We start from the raw sequence: 19,489 nt of genomic DNA, 5'->3' as shown, positions 1-19,489 counted from the left end.
GCTCACATCTTGCACATGAATGGCATTCAGGTTAACAGAAGTTGAACTTATTATTATTATTTTTTTATTCCACTGCCCTCTATCTCAAATTTTTAACTTAAAAACACATTCAGTGTTAATTCAGTGTTAATGGCCCCAAATACTTGGAGTGGCATGAATTGTGTGCTGGACCAGTTACGTTTCAACCTTTGAAACATCTACAGTAAGAGAAACATTATCTTCTCAAGTCTTTGTGGTTGTGGAGTAAAGACATCATCCTGATGAGAACCGACAGGAAGAGGTAAATGAGAAGAGAACACAGACTAACGAGAGAGAGAGAGAGCACTGGAAAGGAGGTATTGTGAAAGGGCAGATCTCCACCTATCGCCATTCTTTTTTTGTTCTGTCGGTTTGTCATAAAGATGAAAGAGTTTAGACTTCAGACAGATATCAAAGCCTGTCAATACATACACACATATCGCTGCAACTCTAATAAAGACATTACCTGTGAGACATAAACGTCAAGAGAGAGTGTGTGAGTTACATCAGCCCTGCTAACATATGCTAATATGCTGATATACAGATGCAATGGGTTGACGTGGTGAGGTCAGATCCAGTATCACTTCCGCATAAATTCAGAAGACAAAAGCTGTGACTGGATGAAGTTCAGGATTGTTGTAAGCAAGAACTTATTTTGACAGTGTAGCCTAAAAATGAATATAAATAATATAGCAACATGCCAAAATATATGGATTCTCTTACAATAATCTTTCGACACAAAATATAAACATTTTCTCTACAGCTATTTTTACTGTTATTAAACTCATTTGGGATTAACAATCAGTTTCCAACTTCCACAGTCTACATGCGGATTGGGAATTTGGTCCAATGTCAACATTTTTTTTAATTAATTTATCTAGTTTCTGCCATATATTTGTGTAATGTAAATTGTAAAAATTATGATGCTTTCATATAAGGCCCACTTTTACATACTGTATGATATGATTGATGCTAGCAAATTGATGCTTGTTACTACTGTATATTACACTTCAGGTAAAATACATGTTTGCAAACATTCATTTAGGGTTAAGTGAAACAAAACACTAAATCATAATTATACAAGTTAATAGTAGATTAAAAAGTGAGTGAATGATTTGGCCGTGGACATGAGAATGCATTTGGTGTCGCCCAATTTTCATCAAAAATTTAAATTACCCCATGATTTACTCACCCTTAAGCCATCCAAGATGTATATGACTTTCTTCTTTCAGACTAATGCAATCAGAGTTATATATAAAAAAAATGTCCTGGCTCTTCCAAGCTTATAATGGTGGTCGAGATTTTAAAGGTCAAAAAGATGCATCCATCCATCATAAAAAGTGCTCCACATTAGGACAGGCCTGTGGTTTTCTCCTCAAATAGGCTGGTGCACTATATAAGCCTACAACTTAATTTACAAAAGGATTGCATGTATGACAATGTACAAACATAAAGACATGCACACAAAATGTCCAAACTGTTCCGCTAGCTTCTAATCTCTCAGATGTGCCACACAACACAGTTGTCAACGTTTATGTAAAAATATGTAATTAAAAGAACCCAACTTTTAGTTTTAAGTTCAAGGGGGTTCAAACTAGGGGGTTAATTAACACCCCTGTCCCTCATAATTTACACCTTGCTCACAAATTATTAAACAGTTAGTTCTATGCTAGCTTTTAAATCTGAACTGCAGAATCTGACTGCTGATTTTCTCAAAATATCAAGCACAAATATTATTCATATTGGATAAATGGTGTATTAAAGGAAAAACACACAATAAAATGATACAAAAGAGAATATTTAGGGTGCAAACCCACTTTGCATTCATAGATTTTTATTTTTTTTTAAACTTAAAAAAAAAAAAAGAATTTCTTAAAAAATAATTGAAATTAAAATAGATATTGCAGGCATAGTTGACTCGTTGAGCTGTTTTCATCTATTCACACGACTCTTTTGCCTCTTTTTCATACATGTGCAGTGGCTTAGCCCTCGCAGAGAACAACATCGACGGCAACAACAAATTTGTACACGCAAGGAGCCAGTCCTTTTCTGAGCAAATGCTTGCCACGAAACCTTCAGCTGCAGATAAAACCATTCAGTGTTGCATATTTTGTTATATATATATATATTTTTCTTCTGTAGATGGAACATATTGTATTTGAGTCCAGGCAAACTGAACACTGAAGGTCTGTTTGGGGATGTTCTTGATGAGTTCAGCGGGGTTTTGGAGGGCTTTTCCCCTCACAACCTCTCAATGTCTCTGTATTTCTTGCGTAAGATAGAGACCTGGTCTTTGAAGAGGACGGGGTCCAGACGCAACTGAGAGTGAAGGAGAGGCATGAAGCCAAACCAACGCGTGAAAGAGTTCATGCAGGACTGACGCTGTGCAAAGTGATCTGGGTCAGCCCATCGAGACGCCTTCGAGCCCTGAGAGAGAGAGAGAGAGAGAGAGAGAGAGAGAGGTCTGTGTATGGTTCACCAAGCAGATTATAAAAGAAAGCAGGAACATGTTGCTGGAATTGGGCAGCACTTTAGAAGACACTGACAAACAGAGTGAACACGGAGTGTTCATTTCACGACTCAGAGAACAGATGACAGTTATGGCCTTACATTCATGAGAAACACTGTGGAAAGATGTCTAGCTCCTTGTTAAAGAAGCTTACGATCTGCTAGAGACCCACATGCTTCCAATACTTTGGACATACAGTGGAACACACAAAAATATATTTTGTATCATTCATGAATTCGAATTCATCGTAGAATTTTTGAAAATTTGAGATAAAATTTGACCATTCTGATATTCTAATCAGATAATAGCTATTTAACAAAAAATATGTTCTAAGATCATTTTGTTCATGTTCCCATTAGGGTACGAAACATATTTTGGAATGTCGTTACAGTGTCGTTTACAAAAAAAACACCTTTAAACTACACAAAAAGATACAAAAAAAAAAGCTGTTGCCAGTGTAACATGAACATTTATTTTTAGGTTCAAGTACATTTTAAGGAAATATAGAGTAAATCAGTAAACATTTCTAATACTTTGAAACTATATCCTCCCAAGCTTTAATCTACAGTGAAGATGTCTAGTAGGCTAGCCTATGCTACAAGCTAATAACAAAAAATAGCTAACTACTCTGTACCTACACTATTTATTGGGGGTAACAACTTATTTTGTTTTAAATCAGAGTAGTAAATTTTTGCCTCAAAACAGCCTCAATAAGGATGACAATGTTTTATATAAGAATGTGACCAAAATATGCAGCATTTTGATTTGGATATGCAGCATTTGGATATAAAGTAAGAATGTACAAATAAAGTATTGAGAGAGAAGGAGAGTGAAAATGGAGAGAAACAAGACAGACAGAAAGAAGAATAGTACTGCAACCTTGCTGTCAATCATTAATCTTGCCTTACCATGAAGACATTCATCAAACAGACCAATACTGCTGAATCAGATCCACACACACTCACAGCCCTGGGGCCATCCATCCATCACACACTACACAGACGTTTCTGACCCCAACACGGAATCACCCTGGATGCACAAACACACACACACACACACACACACACACACACACACACACACACACACACACACACACACACACACACACACACACACACACACACACACACACACACACACTCATCTAATAACAACCCATACACACACATACCCATACCTGCTGCATCATGGTCTCCTTGTACTGTTTTTTCTGTGTGACTTTGATTGGCGGGAGTTTGGTTACTGCAGAGATGAGGAAATTCATGAGGATGTCCTCACAGTTGGCCAGCTGGTCCACCACTGACAGCAGAGATGTTGGCAGGTAGTATGTGTACAGGTGATGATAATACCTGACCAAGAAAATCAACAAAAAACTAAACAAAAGGAATGAATGAAAATATTAATTAGAATTAAAAAAAGTAATTTTGCCTGAAGGGAAGTAAAAATTTGTATTGTTTTATTTTGAATGCTGCTCAGAAACCCTGCCTTTAAGGGACAGTTTACTCAAAAATTAAAACATCAATTTCTCATCCTCATGTTGTTCCAAATCCATAAGACTTTTGTTCATCTTCAAAACACGAATGAAGATATTTTCAATGAAACCGAGAGATTTCTTTACTTTTTGTACTCTTTTAAAAAAGTCCATTCCATAAAATCCTTCAAGCTTTTTTCAAGTTTTCTGAAGAGACTTGATATGTTGGATGTGCATTCATTGATGTTGATATGTGAATAAAAGCCTGAATTAAAACTGTTCATCGTATAAAACCATCAAGTCTCCTCAGAAGACTTGCTCAATTCAAATGGCATCTTCTGAACTTTTTCGAAAGTTGAAATAGGCTTTCAAAGGAGGGACAGACATTGCTAGGTTTCATTGTAAATATGTGAATTTGTGTTTAGAAGCTGAATGAAAGTCTTATGGGTTTGGAGTAATTGACTGATCTATTGACAGTCTCAGCTTTATTATTATTTTTCTTTATATTTATGCATAATGCATGGGCAGAAAAAAGATAGCAACTTAACATATTGTATTTATTTCTAGATAATATTCTACACATATTTATTTCATCATTATTAATTTTTTTCTCCCACAACATTAATGGCTTCATTATTTATTTATTTATTTCAGTTTTATAGCGTTATACATGGATAGTCACCCTAACTCACCCTCATGTCGCTCCAAACCTGTGTGCATTTCTTTGTTCCACTGATCACAAAATAAATTATTTTTAAGAACATTTAAACAAGCAGTTTCAGTTCCCACTGACTTCCAATGTATTTATATATATTTTCCATATTTTATATGGAAGTAAAAGGGAACTAAACAGTTTGGTTGACAGCATTCTTCAAAGCATCTTCTTTTTTATTGCATAGAAGAAAGGTTTGGAACAACATGATGGTGAGTAAATGATTACAGCATCTTATTTTTTGGGCGAACTATCCCTATCCCTCATATTTTTTAATATATTCTTTTAGGAGAAAAATCGGAGTGCTTAACGAGTGCTCCATTAAGAGCAATCTATGAGTAATAAAATGTTCATCTGGGTGGGACTCAAAGTATAGTCATGATACCCAGCACAAACAGAGCTACTCTGCTGTGAGAACCTCAAAAAGACAGATGTTTTAATTTCTGTGAGTGACACCTACTCTCTCTCTCTCTCGCTGTCCTTATTAAACTGAATCTCCTTTCCTGCCTGCAGACGTCTTTCCTGTCATTCCTCTCTCTTTGAGGGACAGCAGTCAGAGCATTCCTCTCAGCTCTGCAGGTGGCTTATCTCTTTTCAGACATTTATTTATGTCTTTTTCTCCTGCACACTTTAAGCTGGGGTCACTTTGCAGGTGGTGTCAGCTCGCTGACCAGTAGCAAAGCGGTTAATCTGTGTGTCAGGTGTGTGATGTGTCAGTCTGAAGGTCTGTGTGTGTGTGTGTGTGTGTGTGCTGCTCTGTTGTGAGTGATGAGTTCAGAGTCCTTCAGCTAAAACAAACTGTGAACTCTATCTCACCTGTGCCATTTATGGTTAAAATATGGCCAGTGAAGCTGTCAGACTGAACATTTATTACCTGCTTTAATATCAGCCTGTCTCTGAACGATCTCTATCACAGCAGGTCTCACATTCGGCTTTTACAAGCACCTGACACTGACCTCGCACCAGCCAGCCTCTTGTCCAAATTTAGATGTCTTTCTTTTTTTCTTTCAAACTATCTTTCAAAAATAAAAATACAATACAAAGTAATTGTTTACCAACTTTTTTTTTTTAATGAGCAAAAACTGGGAGTGGGAGTATTGTCCCAAAAGTTTTTGTAAATGTGAAGGAAAATCTAACCTTTATCCCGGTGTCCCTAAAAGGTTAGAATGAATGCTATAGTAACCAGTGAACCACAGCCAATTTGATCTTTTCATGATGACAGATTAATTCACATTGAGTTCAATAAAGAGAGACGACTTAGAAACAATTATGTGCTTGATTTAAGAGAAAACATTTAACTCATTCTAGCTTTACGTGGAGCTTGATGATTCCTGATTTATCATTTGGTTATCACTTTACTGTAGGGACCAATTCTCAATATTTACTAGTTGCTCATTAGCATGCCTGTTAATAACAAATGATTAAGAATGACTTAAAAGAAAAATTCACACAAATACTATATGAGTTTGTTTTTTCAAATTTGTAGAAATTTAGCATTAAATATCTTGCTCAAAAACCTCTGCAAAGTGTTTTGCTTATTTTTGTAAAAGATTAGTAAACTCAGCTAATCAGGTTGTATTAGCTATTGGATGCAAACCTATGCAAATGTCAGAGACGGTGGAAAGGTGGCTTTACTGCGATTTTACTGTTTGAATTATTTATGGCATGACAACTCTCTGAGTGTTTAGCATGGTAACATACATGGCGATGTTAATGTGTTTGGTCTTGGCGGAAAATAACTGCTATGCTGCAAAGCAAGTACAGAGATTTGCTACTTCCAATACATTCACAGACATGGTTCTGTGAGCACTGTAACATACAGTACATGAAATTACCTCCATATATAAAATACATGAAATCATCCCATATCAGGTGGAGCTGGGGAAGGTGGAGGGTTTCTGCTGCAAATTCTCATTGGCTTTGTATTTCATTTAGCCACCCTGTGGCTAGGTACATAAATTAATGCTTACTATTAGCACACGCTAATTGTTAGCCAGCAAACTACTTTTTATGTTTTGTTACAAAAAAAAGAAGAATAAAAGAGGCAGAATAAAATAGAAAAACTGCGACAGAACAAAAACAAATTCACTTTAGGTAAGTTTTGTATTGTATCGTGTTGTCTGGAGATTACCTGTGGTAGAACGCAGCTCCTGTGAGCACCATGGAGTATTCATTGGTCCATTTAGAGGTATAACCCCACCTCCCCTTCCCACTGTCCCAATAATGGCTGCGTGCTGGGTAGCCTACGATCCGATCTGGAAAACTCTGCCAAACAATGAAGGCGAAATCCACCTGCAAACCCAGTGAAGATAGAAGTGCACAATTTTGATTAAATAACTGTTTTTATTTTTTGGTCAAACTATTCCTTTAAGAACAAAGACATTGTATTCATTTTTATTATCTCTACAGACTTCAGATAAAACCAAAGCGAACACCCTGCTTAAGAAACTCATCAGAAGAGATTAAAGAAGTGGAATTAACAAAAGCAACATTAGCTCTCTTGATAGTCTGTTAAAAGAATTGACATGGGCTCACTTTCAGTGAGATAAATTATCAAAGGAGCCAATGAGAGCTAAAAGAGAACAAGCCTTTTCTAAGTCGGCTCTTTATTTAGCCTTGGATTTTCTAATGCCTTCAGACATGCTTCAGCGTCAACACAACTGACGCATGCAGGGGATGAGAGCAGTTTTTGCTCTATCAACGTTAGCGTGCATATATATTAAAAAATGAACCCTCAAATCTGAGGAAAAGGTTGCAAACGTCTCCCCTTTAATGTTACAATAGATTAATTGCTGCAATAGCAGCAGACTCAGTGCCAGATTTACGATATCATGCAAATAACGTGGCCTTAAGGAATTATGGCTTTAAGGCGCATCACTCCAGCAATGCATTGTGGGTGACACACTGAAATTCTCTCCATTCATTATGTGTACCAGACCTTGATTACAGATCTGAGCGAGTGGGAAAGATGAATGGCAGCTGGAGTCACGAATGCTTGGTTTGAGATGAACAGAACTTTAAGATCACGGCTAACAAATGAGTTTACCTAAATGTCTAGCTCATATTTAACTTACCAATATGTTCAGTGTTCTCATAGGTCATAATTGCAAAATGAAAGGGCACCCTCCTTTTTGGCCAATTTTCAATACTGAAGAGATACAGGAAGTACTCACACAGAAGTTGCTTTCAAACCAAGCAGCTTTCTACAGAGCGCCGTAGTTTTCTGTTGGTTATCGCTGAAAATTTGCATGACCAAATACAAAATCCCTGAAATTCTCAGTATGTTGTGATAATGTTCAGTTCATATGCATTTCTAATGAAGAGACATGCAAAAAAAAAAAAAAAAAAAAAACATCAACAAAAACACTCTACACTCAAGGCTGGAAAGATAATATGATGCAACAAAACTAGAATGTTTTGTATAATAAAAGGCAGCTGTCTGATGCATCCATATTTACATAATTTTAAGCATTAAAATGATGCATTTTGACAGTGTTGAGAAGGTACATACTTTTAAGATTATAGTAAAATATCCAAACAATGGAACATTTGAGATTTTTTGGAACTATGAAACTATAGCTTTCTATGACGCAAGCTATTCATAATTTAATGGAGTTAAAGGTGCGATAAAATGGAAGAAGCAAGGGGCTACAATCCATCGGTTGTTGATTGAAAAAGGGCAGATCTGAATGCTAGCTTGCAGCCAGCTGCGAGAAAAGGGCGGAGTACAAAGTCAAAGTGTACTTCGGACACAAAATAAGCCAGTAAAAAAAATATATATATATTTCAGAGAGATCCTTACAGAGATTAGCCACATTATATTTTTTTGACAGATGATTGGTTTAAAAAAATATCCAGAGGCTATCCATAAGCAAAAATGACAGAATTGCATTGTGGGGATCATGCACCAGCCAAGCAACTGCCATTGAGTTGAATGCGAATGCTAACCTCCTTGGCAAGCACACATTCATAGGATCACATATGCAATAAAGATAAATGGGAAAACAGACACATGATAGGTGGAGACACAAATTCACCTGCAGAAACATGCACAAACACTAGATTAATGCTGTAATTTATATTACTCTGTCATTGTACTATAACAATTATTACTCTTTGTGGTCAATTCTTTAGACTATTAACTGCATCATAGACATCATAACCCATGGGCTTTGCTGTGCCGCTGTTATGCAACACACGTGCCTACAGTCTAATGATGCTTGTTGCACAAAAAATAAAAACCTCAACCCCCATATTACATTTCCCATTTTAATAAGCCAGTTAATGAGTCAAAACAGTGCAATTATCAATTTCTATGGAGCCATAGCGTCGCACAGTCTTAAAAAAATAAAAACCACTAACATATTCTCACATTCTCTGCACTTTTCAATTAAAACCCTCTCAAATGCTTAAAGGGCAATAACTAGGGCAGATCACTATGTGGAATGAGCGAAAGCTTCAGTCTAAATGTTGCTGGATTTGTTTAAAGCCACAAGAGCTTCCTCACCAGAACTGAGACTCATTAAACTTTTGTAATACGGGTTCTGCAATCTTGTACAGCTATAAAGGTTAAGTGCATATTCTGGCCAGGCAGAAGTAAAGATGTACTGGGTGCAGTTAATAAAACATCAGTATGATGAATTATAAATAGCAGGTTCCAAACACACACTGAGCTTCACCATAAATAATGAACTTGAGAAATTAGTAGCTTTCCAGCCATCTGATCGGACCCATTCTTACTGCTTGTGAAACTTGAAATATTATTCTGAAGTATTATGACTCGCATTGCAGTGCAGCCAGTGCACTTTAAAATTGCTAGTAAATTTCACAGACGATTACAAGAAATGTCATGCAACACAGAATTAAACATTACATTTGAAGAAAACATCTTATGTTTTTACACATTGGCAATACACCAACATGATATCTATTTTTTAAGCATTAAGCATCAAATTTTACCTGCCATGTAGAAAATATCTTTCTTTCCTCAAACTCCATCATGGAATTATGATAGTGTCAGACAAATGTAAGCGATCAGTCTATGGGATTAAATTGGTTTCGCCAACTTCTACTGCTTTTCAAAGCTGGCACCATCAAAGAAGATCACAAAATCTTTCAAGATCTGACTGCAATGAAGTTAACAATACATTCCACAACAAAATTAATTCCCACACTTTTTCTTCATCCCCTTCCTAGAAATTGACAAACAAGCTTCATATTATCATAGACTCTTGCCAGGAAAGCTGCCGAGAATCTGTTTCTTTTGTTTTTAACACTCTATAACACCCTAACCATCACAGCACCCTGTCTGTTTAGAGAATAAATAAATCCCAGAATTATTCACATTGCCTGAAACATCTTTGCCAGATGGTGCAGCCATGTTTTTTGAATTGGCACTGCAGCCACACAGATTTGCATATCACAGCTTGAGGAATGATAGTTGTTAACTACACATTTATAATCATTTAAAATCCATCTAAAATTCTAAGGAGGTAGTTTACTTAACAGTTGTGCCACTTTTGAGGGTGGTACAGTATTGCCGCGTTTCCCCCGAAATTACCCGGAACATTTGTACCAGGAACTTTTTTTTCCCAGGAACTATTTCCCCCCCAGACCTGTTGCTTTCTGCATTTCCACCGTGGTGTAAAGTACCGGGAAGATTAGGCAAATAGACTAGTGACGTAGGATACATAAAGATTGAGCTCCCGCTGATCGCGTGGAGTTCACCGTCTCTGAGATCGGCGAAACACATTTTTAAATAGGCGCTGTCTTTATAAATAAACCACAGATTTGAGTTTTAAACAACTACATTCTCGCCTGAAATACTTTTACAATTACATTTCATGACACAATAACAGCAGTATTTTGAAAATGTTGATCCGAATAAATGGTGGTTGAACTCAATCAATGCTGCGTGAACTCAACCAATCAGGATGTTTAGCGCCCAAGTCCCGCCCCCGAAAGTTCCGGAACTTTGAAAAAGTACCACCTCGCCAGCAGGGACTTTCTGAGGGGCATTTTTTTACCTGGAACTTTATTTAGTTCCTGGTTCCTGCGGTGGAAACACACCGAGTACCAGCCCAAAGTCCCTAGTTCCTGGGTAAAGTCCCTGCGGTGGAAACGCGGCATATGTTAGCGAAAACACCTGCAATTTATTCACTAACCATTGCAATATAGTTTAGCGGGTGCAGTTGTAACGGGTTATTACTTATAAATTTGGACTTCACTTTATGAACCAATTAGGAGATCAGAAGATTGTTATGTTCGACTACGGAGATGGAGAGTTATTGCTGAGGGATGACAGGACACCACTGTTAAGGTAAGTATATAACTTTTATAAATGTTTGTTTGAACACACAGGCCTTTCCCCTTTTAAAGTAAACACAATAAAATAAAATAAATAAACAATTAGAAGTGAATCACTTAAATTCAATGAAAAGAAATAGAATAAGTCACTGAACAAATCACTGTCAGTTTTACACTAGAAATACATTAATAATGTACCCAACAGCAAATTGACAAAACCTGTTCAGACTCAACCACAATTTTGTAATATCACGCTCACGTCGACGATAGGTTCAATTTCCAAATACTCAATCACTGATATCAGTCTTTTCTATTAGATATCTCAGTTCTCAGTCCCGTATGGAGAAGGAAAAAACAGTCTCTGTGCAGGAAAAGTTTTACCTTGAGCAGGGAAAAACAAAATATGAAATCAAGATACTCTCTTGGTCCTTTAAGATGAATTTTCTTCTTTTTTTCGTCCAGTATCCGATTAGGTTGGCTCGCCATCCATGAGAATCAACTCCACTCAGAAAAAAAACCTGACCTGTTCAAAAGGCCAGAAATGCACCACCGCATTTAGTCAACAATGGCATCACATAAGGTAAGTATCTCATCATCAGAGTAAATTAACATTTAACCATACAAATAAAAGTAATCAGTGTTTTACAATATTGTACCTTTTACAATATTACATTGCTAATAAACATTTCTCTTTTCAGGCACGCGCACGAGACATGCACGTGAAGCAATTTGACTCCAAGTGAAAATGACTGAACTCACTCAGCACAATGAAATTGTACAATAAATAAAAATACTCCAAAAATACAACATAAATCTTATGAACATAACAAATGAAATAAACTTCTGTTTTTCTCACAAAAGTAGTGTTGTGTTTCTTATTTAAACATTAAATTCAGCATACACACATAAATGAACTCACCACATCCAGATATTCACTTTCCAGCAATACGACGATGTAATTAACCCATCGATCGTCACAGGAGTAAAACAACTACAGAATCCACTCAATATCGTCCTCTTTTAACAATCCTGAAGAGATGTAAAGACTATTTTTATAGTTTTACTCAATTATTTCTCAATTTTCTTTATGACTAAACTAGACGAATTTCTCTCAGACTTCTCCACTCTCCGGTCTCGCGCATCTGCTCTGTGGGCGGATCACATCAACAGTATTCTGATTGGCTGAACCAATAACCCTAAATATTACAAATTATTTTTCCCACATAATTTATTCAACGAAAAAGGTTTGTTGACATCACCAATCTTTAATTATTTACGTTTTTGTGAACCCATTCATTTACAAAAATATATTTTATAATACTGAATTAGTCTGGGTTACATCCTCCCCTCCTAACTGTGCACGTCCCGTGACACAATAAAGAGTGACTCACATTTTATACATCCTGTATTGAGGATATCTCAGCTAAACTATTCAGACTTTCAGTGCCGCTCAATGCATTAGCGAAAGCAGTGTTTAACCCTTGAAACAAGGACTGCACTACATGTATCAAGGGGTTTCCAAGCTGTGGATAGGTAAGTATTTTAGGCCTCTCTCTTCGTCGAACCGATCGTCTGGGTAAGTCTCCTGAATGCTCATTTTTCTCCACATCGGAACTCTGGTTGTGTCCACTACATTCATCTTCAGCATTTACTTGGTCATTAACTGGTGTTACATCAGGTAAATGACTTGCCTCTACATATTCCGCAACATCAGGTAAGTATTCCACTGGAACTTCAACAGGTAAGTGTTCCCCTACAGCTCCAGTAGGTGAAGCTTGCTCTTGAACATCTACAGGTGAGTCACTACTCTGAACCTTCATAGCTGCATCATCTGCTGAGGATGAATGGACAACCTCAAGATTAGGAGAATCTTCCTTCAGATTGTTCGGCTTAAGAACTTTATGAACAGTAGTAAACCTTGTTTCATTGACTGGATATATACTTTGTACAGGATCAGGAATTTCATCATCTGTCTCGAGAGCAGAATCCAGACCATCAGGGCCTTGTGAATCAGGATTCAGCCGAGTCCTGCGCCTTGTGGTAGGTTTACTCACAGCTGGTTCTAAGGTTTCAGAAACAGGTAGGAACCCGCAAGGAAGCAAAAGATCTCTATGAAGAGTGCGAAGCGGACCATCCTTTGTCTCTGGACGAACCGTGTAAACTGGTAAGTCAGAAACGCGTTTCACAACGACGTAGACTTCAGATTCCCATCTGTCTGCTAACTTGTGCTTCCCGCGGATACGGACATTCCTGACTAACACACGATCTCCAACTTCCAAAGAAGAATTGGTCACATTTTTGTCAAATCGAATTTTGTTCTTTTCAGCAATTTTCTGTGCATTTCGTGAAGCAACCTCATAACTCTCTTTTAAGTGAGACTTAAGATGTTGAACATACTGTGAATGAGATACTTGTGAACTGTCTTTACCAGGTAATCCCAAAGCAATATCAAGTGGCAACCGAGGTTGACGGCCAAACATCAGTTCATACGGGGAAAATCCTGTGGCTTCATGCTTGGTGCAATTATATGCATGGACCAAAGGTTTAACAAAATCCTTCCAATGGCTTTTATCCTTTTCTTCCAATGTTCCGAGCATGTTTAACAAAGTCCGGTTAAATCGTTCCACAGGATTCCCCCTAGGATGATATGGTGTTGTTCTGATTTTTTGGATCCCAGCAATTGCACAAAGTTCCTTGATGGTATGTGACTCAAAGTCTCGTCCTTGGTCACTATGTAACCTCTCAGGGAAACCGTAATGCACAATGAATTGATCCCATAGGCACTTTGCAACGGTTCTTGCTCTTTGATTTGGTGTTGGTACAGCCACAGCATACTTGGTAAAAAAATCAGTAATCACCAAGATATCACGAGTGTTGCTCTTGTCTGGTTCAAGAGAAAGAAAATCCATACAGACAAGCTGTAAGGGTCTTGTGGCTTGGATGTTTACCAAAGGTGCACTTTTTTGTGGCAAAGTTTTCCTGCGGACACAACGATTGCAGGTCTTAACTTTTTGCTCTACTTCAGCTCCCATCCTTGGCCAATAGAATCTGGAGCGGACCAGATCCAGCGTCCTTTCCATTCCCATATGACCCATTTGATCATGCAAACTGCTCATAGCAAAACTTCTGAGATCTTCTGGCAAAACCAATTGATGACTGACAGAGTCCCCATCTCGTCGCCGCCTATACAGAACTCCGTCCATCAACTCAAGACGGTCCCATTCTCGTAAGTAAAAGGGAAAATCTGGATATTCCTTCCTTAATGCAGGTGGAGGTTTTTCACCTGATTCCAGACACATTATCACCTCATGAATGATTGGATCAGATCTCTGCTTTTCTATTAATTCTCCCTTCGTCAAATCAGGTAAAGCAGGTAACCCACTTAAGTTATTTTCTTGCTCAAAACACTCAGGCACTGCTTCAGGATGAAACGCAAGGGACTCAACCAAGGTAACACCAGAATCATCAGCCTGTTGGATAAAATGTTTATCGCAGATGGCTCTGATTGCATCATTATCAGTACTCTGTAAGGTTTCAGCACCCGTTGTATGGTACTGCACAAACTTCTGGATCCTCTCATACTCTTTTGACGACAATTGATCCTCTGACTGCTCTTTGTGTGGTCGCCTTGACAAGCTGTCTGCATCAATGTTTTGTTTACCAGCCCGGTACTGCAGCTTAAATGAGAATGTGGAAAGTGCAGCGAGCCACCGGTAGCTAGTAGCATCAAGCTTAGCGGTTGTCAGAAGATAAGTCAATGGGTTACTATCTGTTACGGCAGTAAATGTGCTGCCATAAAGATAGTCATGAAACTTCTCCGTTACAGCCCATTTAAGGGCAAGAAACTCAAGTTTATGAGCTGGGTAACGGGACTCGCTTCGCGATAAACCTCTGCTGGCAAATGAAATCACACGTTGTTTCCCATCCTGCTCTTGGTACAGTGCAGCCCCCAGTCCTGTGGTGCTGGCATCTGTATGAACAACATAAGGAAGTTTGGGGTCCGCAAAACCCAAGACAGGAGCGGTGGAAAGCTTTTCAATGAGGGTCTTGAATGCTTCTTGGCAAGCAGTCGTCCAACGACCACCAAAAGGCTCTTTGGGATCGTAATACTGACGTTCTTTATCAGCCTTCTTACAACTTTTCCTCAGTGGTGGATAACCAGAAGTCAGGTCATTCAGGGGTTTTACTATTTGTGAGTAGGCTTTAATAAACCTACGATAGTAGCCTGAAAAACCAAGAAACGACCTTAACTCCTTAAGGTTTCTTGGACATGGCCAGGTTTTTATAGCCTCAATCTTTTCAGGATCCGTTTCCACCCCACGCTCGGATACCACATGCCCTAAGTATCTGACAGAAGTCTGGAAAAAACGGCACTTCTCTGGCGAAAGTTTGAGCCCGTATTCCTTCAGGCGAGCTAAGACTTGCAGCAGCCGCCTCTCTTGTTCCTCTAGGGTTTTGGAGAACACAATCAAGTCATCCAAAAACACAAGCACTTCTTTTAGATTGATGTCTCCCATACACTTTTCCATCAGCCTTTGGAAAGTGCTTGGTGCATTGGTTACCCCCTGTGGCATCCGATTAAATTCCCAAAACCCCAACGGACACACAAAAGCAGTTTTGGGCTTGTCCACTTCTGCAACTTCAATCTGGTAATACCCAGATTTCAAGTCTAAAACAGTAAACCACTTCGAACCATTTAAAGCTGAAAATGTTTCTTCAAGGTTCGGTAAGGCATAAGCGTCCTTGACTGTTTGAAGATTTAACTTCCGATAATCTATACAGAGTCGTACATCGCCATTTTTCTTCCTGACCACCACTATTGGCGATGAGAAAGGGGATTCCGACTCACGTATGACTCCGCTTGACAAAAGCTCCTGAAGGTGTTTTCTTACTGCTCCAAGGTCTCGTGGATGGATTGGTCTAGCGCGATGTTTAAACGGGGTCTCATCATGTAATTTGATGGAATGTTTCACTTTCTGTGTATGTCCAAAGTCCAGATTGTGTTGAGCAAAGACTTCTGGCATCTCACATAGCTTTTTGGTGATTCGGTCCTTCCACTCCTGTGATAGTGGAGAATCACCAAAATTCAAAGTGAACATTTCCTCTTTGACCGCCGTGTGCTCATTACTTTGAGAAGCTAACTTAGACACAGCACTGTCAGAAGAAAGTACCGACTCCAACGCATGGATTTCTGCAATAACACACCTCTGCGGGATAGTGATGTCATGATCGGTTTCATTTGTAAGAACTACAGGAAGATGGCAGGATTTCTTAGAAGGAAGGGTAAGTAAGCAGTTTTTTACAACAACTCCTCCAGGTAGGGAAGATATGGAGGGGTGTTCCACTACAACCCACTTATCAGTTGAAACTCCACTCACATGGGCAATCCCTTCTAAAATGACAGTTTGGCCAGCAGCCATGACTTCAGGCACCCTACCCCTCAACCCAACATGACCGAGAACACCAGTTGTGCCATATTCATGCCGCAATCTGAGGGTATTCAGAACAGACCTGTAGCCAAACAATGAAGGTTGGAATGTGGTAGAACTCACTTTCAAGTGTTCCTCATAAAGGGTGTCCAAAGTATTTGTCCCAATCAGGACTAAAGGCATGGTGTGGGACTTTGGATCTGGAACCACCAAAGCAACGGTGGGTACATCAACACTTGTACCAATGAAGTCTGCCGGGAAGGTCACAATCAATTCTATGTACCCAATGTAGGGTACAGAAAGACCATTCGCACCTTCAACCTCCAACAAATCAGAGAGGGAATTGATAGGATATTCTGAAAGACATTGCTCATAAAAAGACAAAGGAATAGTGGTAACTTGTGAGCCAGTGTCTATCAAACAATTGCATTCCTGCCCTGAAATAGTAACTTGTGCTATACATTTTTCGCCAATCAAACCCTTGGGCAATCTGGAAATGTTCATCTTGGAGCAATGGTTTTGTGTGGAGACTTTGGTTTGAAGGGGACAGTTCAATATTTCAGTCCCTGGTTGTCCCACAACAGGAACTGATTCTAGTTTAAAGTGCCTTTTGTGATGTTGTTTTGAATTTCCCACTGGGATTGTTTCTCCCTCAAAAGTTTCCGCTTTTCAGCCACCAGGGTTGGGTTGGACTCTGACTCACAGGAGGAGGCAATGTGGCCATCCTCCCCACATTTAAAGCAATACCACGGCCTGGGTTTGTCAGTTTGTTTATGATTCACAGGTATTGTGGCTACAGCACTCTGTTTGCTTGATCTTTTCTCTGTGGAAAAAGTTTTCCGATCCACTGCTTGCGATGAAGATTTCTTTGGGGCATCAGCTTTAGAGGTAAGTTTTGCTAGTTGGCTCTGGAGAGTCGCTATCTGTTTTCTTAGCTCTTTAGCTTCTGTAGCCAACGACAGCACATTGGTGGATGAAGTTGGGTCAGTTTCATCAGACACCCAGGTTCTTTGGGTATGCATCAGTGCGCGCTGCTTAGTACCACCTAGATGTTGTTTCATACGCATGGTTTTTGCAGCATGTTTATCTTCCTCAGTCCGTAGCATCAACAACAACTGTGCAAAGGGTGGAGGATCATCACGTTTTTGTGCCAGTCGCAGATCAGTAATCAAGCCATCATCCCAGCAGCCCCGGCAGAACTGCTTCAAGAGATGCCGGTCTGCTTCACTGGGTGAAACACCACCACGCTTAATTGTTACACCCAAGGCTGCCTGAAGCCTAGACAGGTAAGCTGAAGGTCTCTCCCCTGCATCCTGCAAGGTATTCATAAATCTAGCAAAGAGCTCGTCACCGTCTTCTACTGTGCCGAAAGCAGAATCCAGTAACTGCAGGTAAGCTGCTGGAGAAGAATCAGGGCTCAAGTGTTTAATAACATCAGCAGCTGGAGACAAAAGACTGTCCAGGATCTTTCTTGACGTATGAAGATCAGATATTGCAGGATCTTTCAGAACAAGATCAACACTAGAACGCCATGAGTCATAATCCGTTTCATTGGCAGGTCTAGGTTTTCTCCCAGAAAATAATCTGAGTCGCATAGGCGCGTGCACCTGAGTAATAGCTTCTCCATTCCTCACCACGTGTTCAACAACCAACCTCTGGACTTCAGGTGGGTTAAGTATTGTGGGAGAGGTAAGAACTGAGGTGTCAGCCACGTAAGAAGCAGCAGGTTGGGTCTGCTGGGTTCCTCCTTTGTAAGGCTGAGCGGTGAATGGAGTTGCTTTGCCTTCAAGCGGTTCTTGACCAGATAGTCTAATCGGGTCTTTGTCAGCAGCTTCAGATGTAGTGCTTGCTGGGAGAACCACAGAACTCATTTCTGTCAGCATTTCACTTAGCATCACTTCAAAATTTGCCCCACTGAGTTTTGCAATTTCTTTTAACCCTTTGAGGTAAGATCTAGTAGCACTACCCCCCAATTGTCGGGTGTAAACACTAGATAATGATCTGACTATGTAAGTGACATTTGGATCACTGGTTAGCTGGTAAGTAAATGGCAGCGTGGGCTCTAACGACTGTAAAGCACTGCCACTGTCAAACTCAATAATTAAGTCATGATAAAACTCAGATTCAGGGTCCTGAATTTTCACTGACCTATCAATAGAACCATGTTCTTGCAGAAGTTTTATCAGTTCGTCATCCTCTGTTGTTCCAGTTACCCCACTAACTATTACAGCATTTGGGATTTTGATACCTTCTTGATCAATTACATCCATTTTGACAGTGAACTGGTTGATTTGTCTGAGCACTAAAATGGGTTTAAATTTCAGCTGCCTGTCCTCAGCAACACATCGCCATCTCCTGGCTGGCTCGCCAATGTTATGTAACGGGTTATTACTTATAAATTTGGACTTCACTTTATGAACCAATTAGGAGATCAGAAGATTGTTATGTTCGACTACGGAGATGGAGAGTTATTGCTGAGGGATGACAGGACACCACTGTTAAGGTAAGTATATAACTTTTATAAATGTTTGTTTGAACACACAGGCCTTTCCCCTTTTAAAGTAAACACAATAAAATAAAATAAATAAACAATTAGAAGTGAATCACTTAAATTCAATGAAAAGAAATAGAATAAGTCACTGAACAAATCACTGTCAGTTTTACACTAGAAATACATTAATAATGTACCCAACAGCAAATTGACAAAACCTGTTCAGACTCAACCACAATTTTGTAATATCACGCTCACGTCGACGATAGGTTCAATTTCCAAATACTCAATCACTGATATCAGTCTTTTCTATTAGATATCTCAGTTCTCAGTCCCGTATGGAGAAGGAAAAAACAGTCTCTGTGCAGGAAAAGTTTTACCTTGAGCAGGGAAAAACAAAATATGAAATCAAGATACTCTCTTGGTCCTTTAAGATGAATTTTCTTCTTTTTTTCGTCCAGTATCCGATTAGGTTGGCTCGCCATCCATGAGAATCAACTCCACTCAGAAAAAAAACCTGACCTGTTCAAAAGGCCAGAAATGCACCACC

At 39.1% G+C, this 19,489-nt stretch overlaps 1 protein-coding gene across 1 annotated transcript in view; it reads right to left on the bottom strand.

Annotated features, from left to right (window-relative positions):
• Positions 1-1,872: 1,872 nt before the first annotated feature.
• LOC132092714 (exostosin-1-like) overlaps positions 1,873-19,489 on the bottom strand; it is a 367,552-nt gene continuing 349,935 nt past the window's right edge. Inside the window, exons 10-12 of the mRNA XM_059499069.1 lie at positions 6,845-7,005; positions 3,708-3,879; positions 1,873-2,445 (exon numbers count right to left, since the gene is read on the bottom strand). Coding sequence (XP_059355052.1) covers positions 2,260-2,445; positions 3,708-3,879; positions 6,845-7,005 — 519 coding nt within the window. The 3' untranslated portion in view covers positions 1,873-2,259. The remainder of the gene's footprint in view (positions 2,446-3,707; positions 3,880-6,844; positions 7,006-19,489) is intronic.

This window comes from Carassius carassius, chromosome 18, assembly GCF_963082965.1.
Source record: "Carassius carassius chromosome 18, fCarCar2.1, whole genome shotgun sequence".
Lineage (NCBI taxonomy): Eukaryota > Metazoa > Chordata > Actinopteri > Cypriniformes > Cyprinidae > Carassius > Carassius carassius.
Note: the sequence above shows the minus strand (reverse complement) of the source record. Positions and strands in the feature narration are given on the sequence as shown.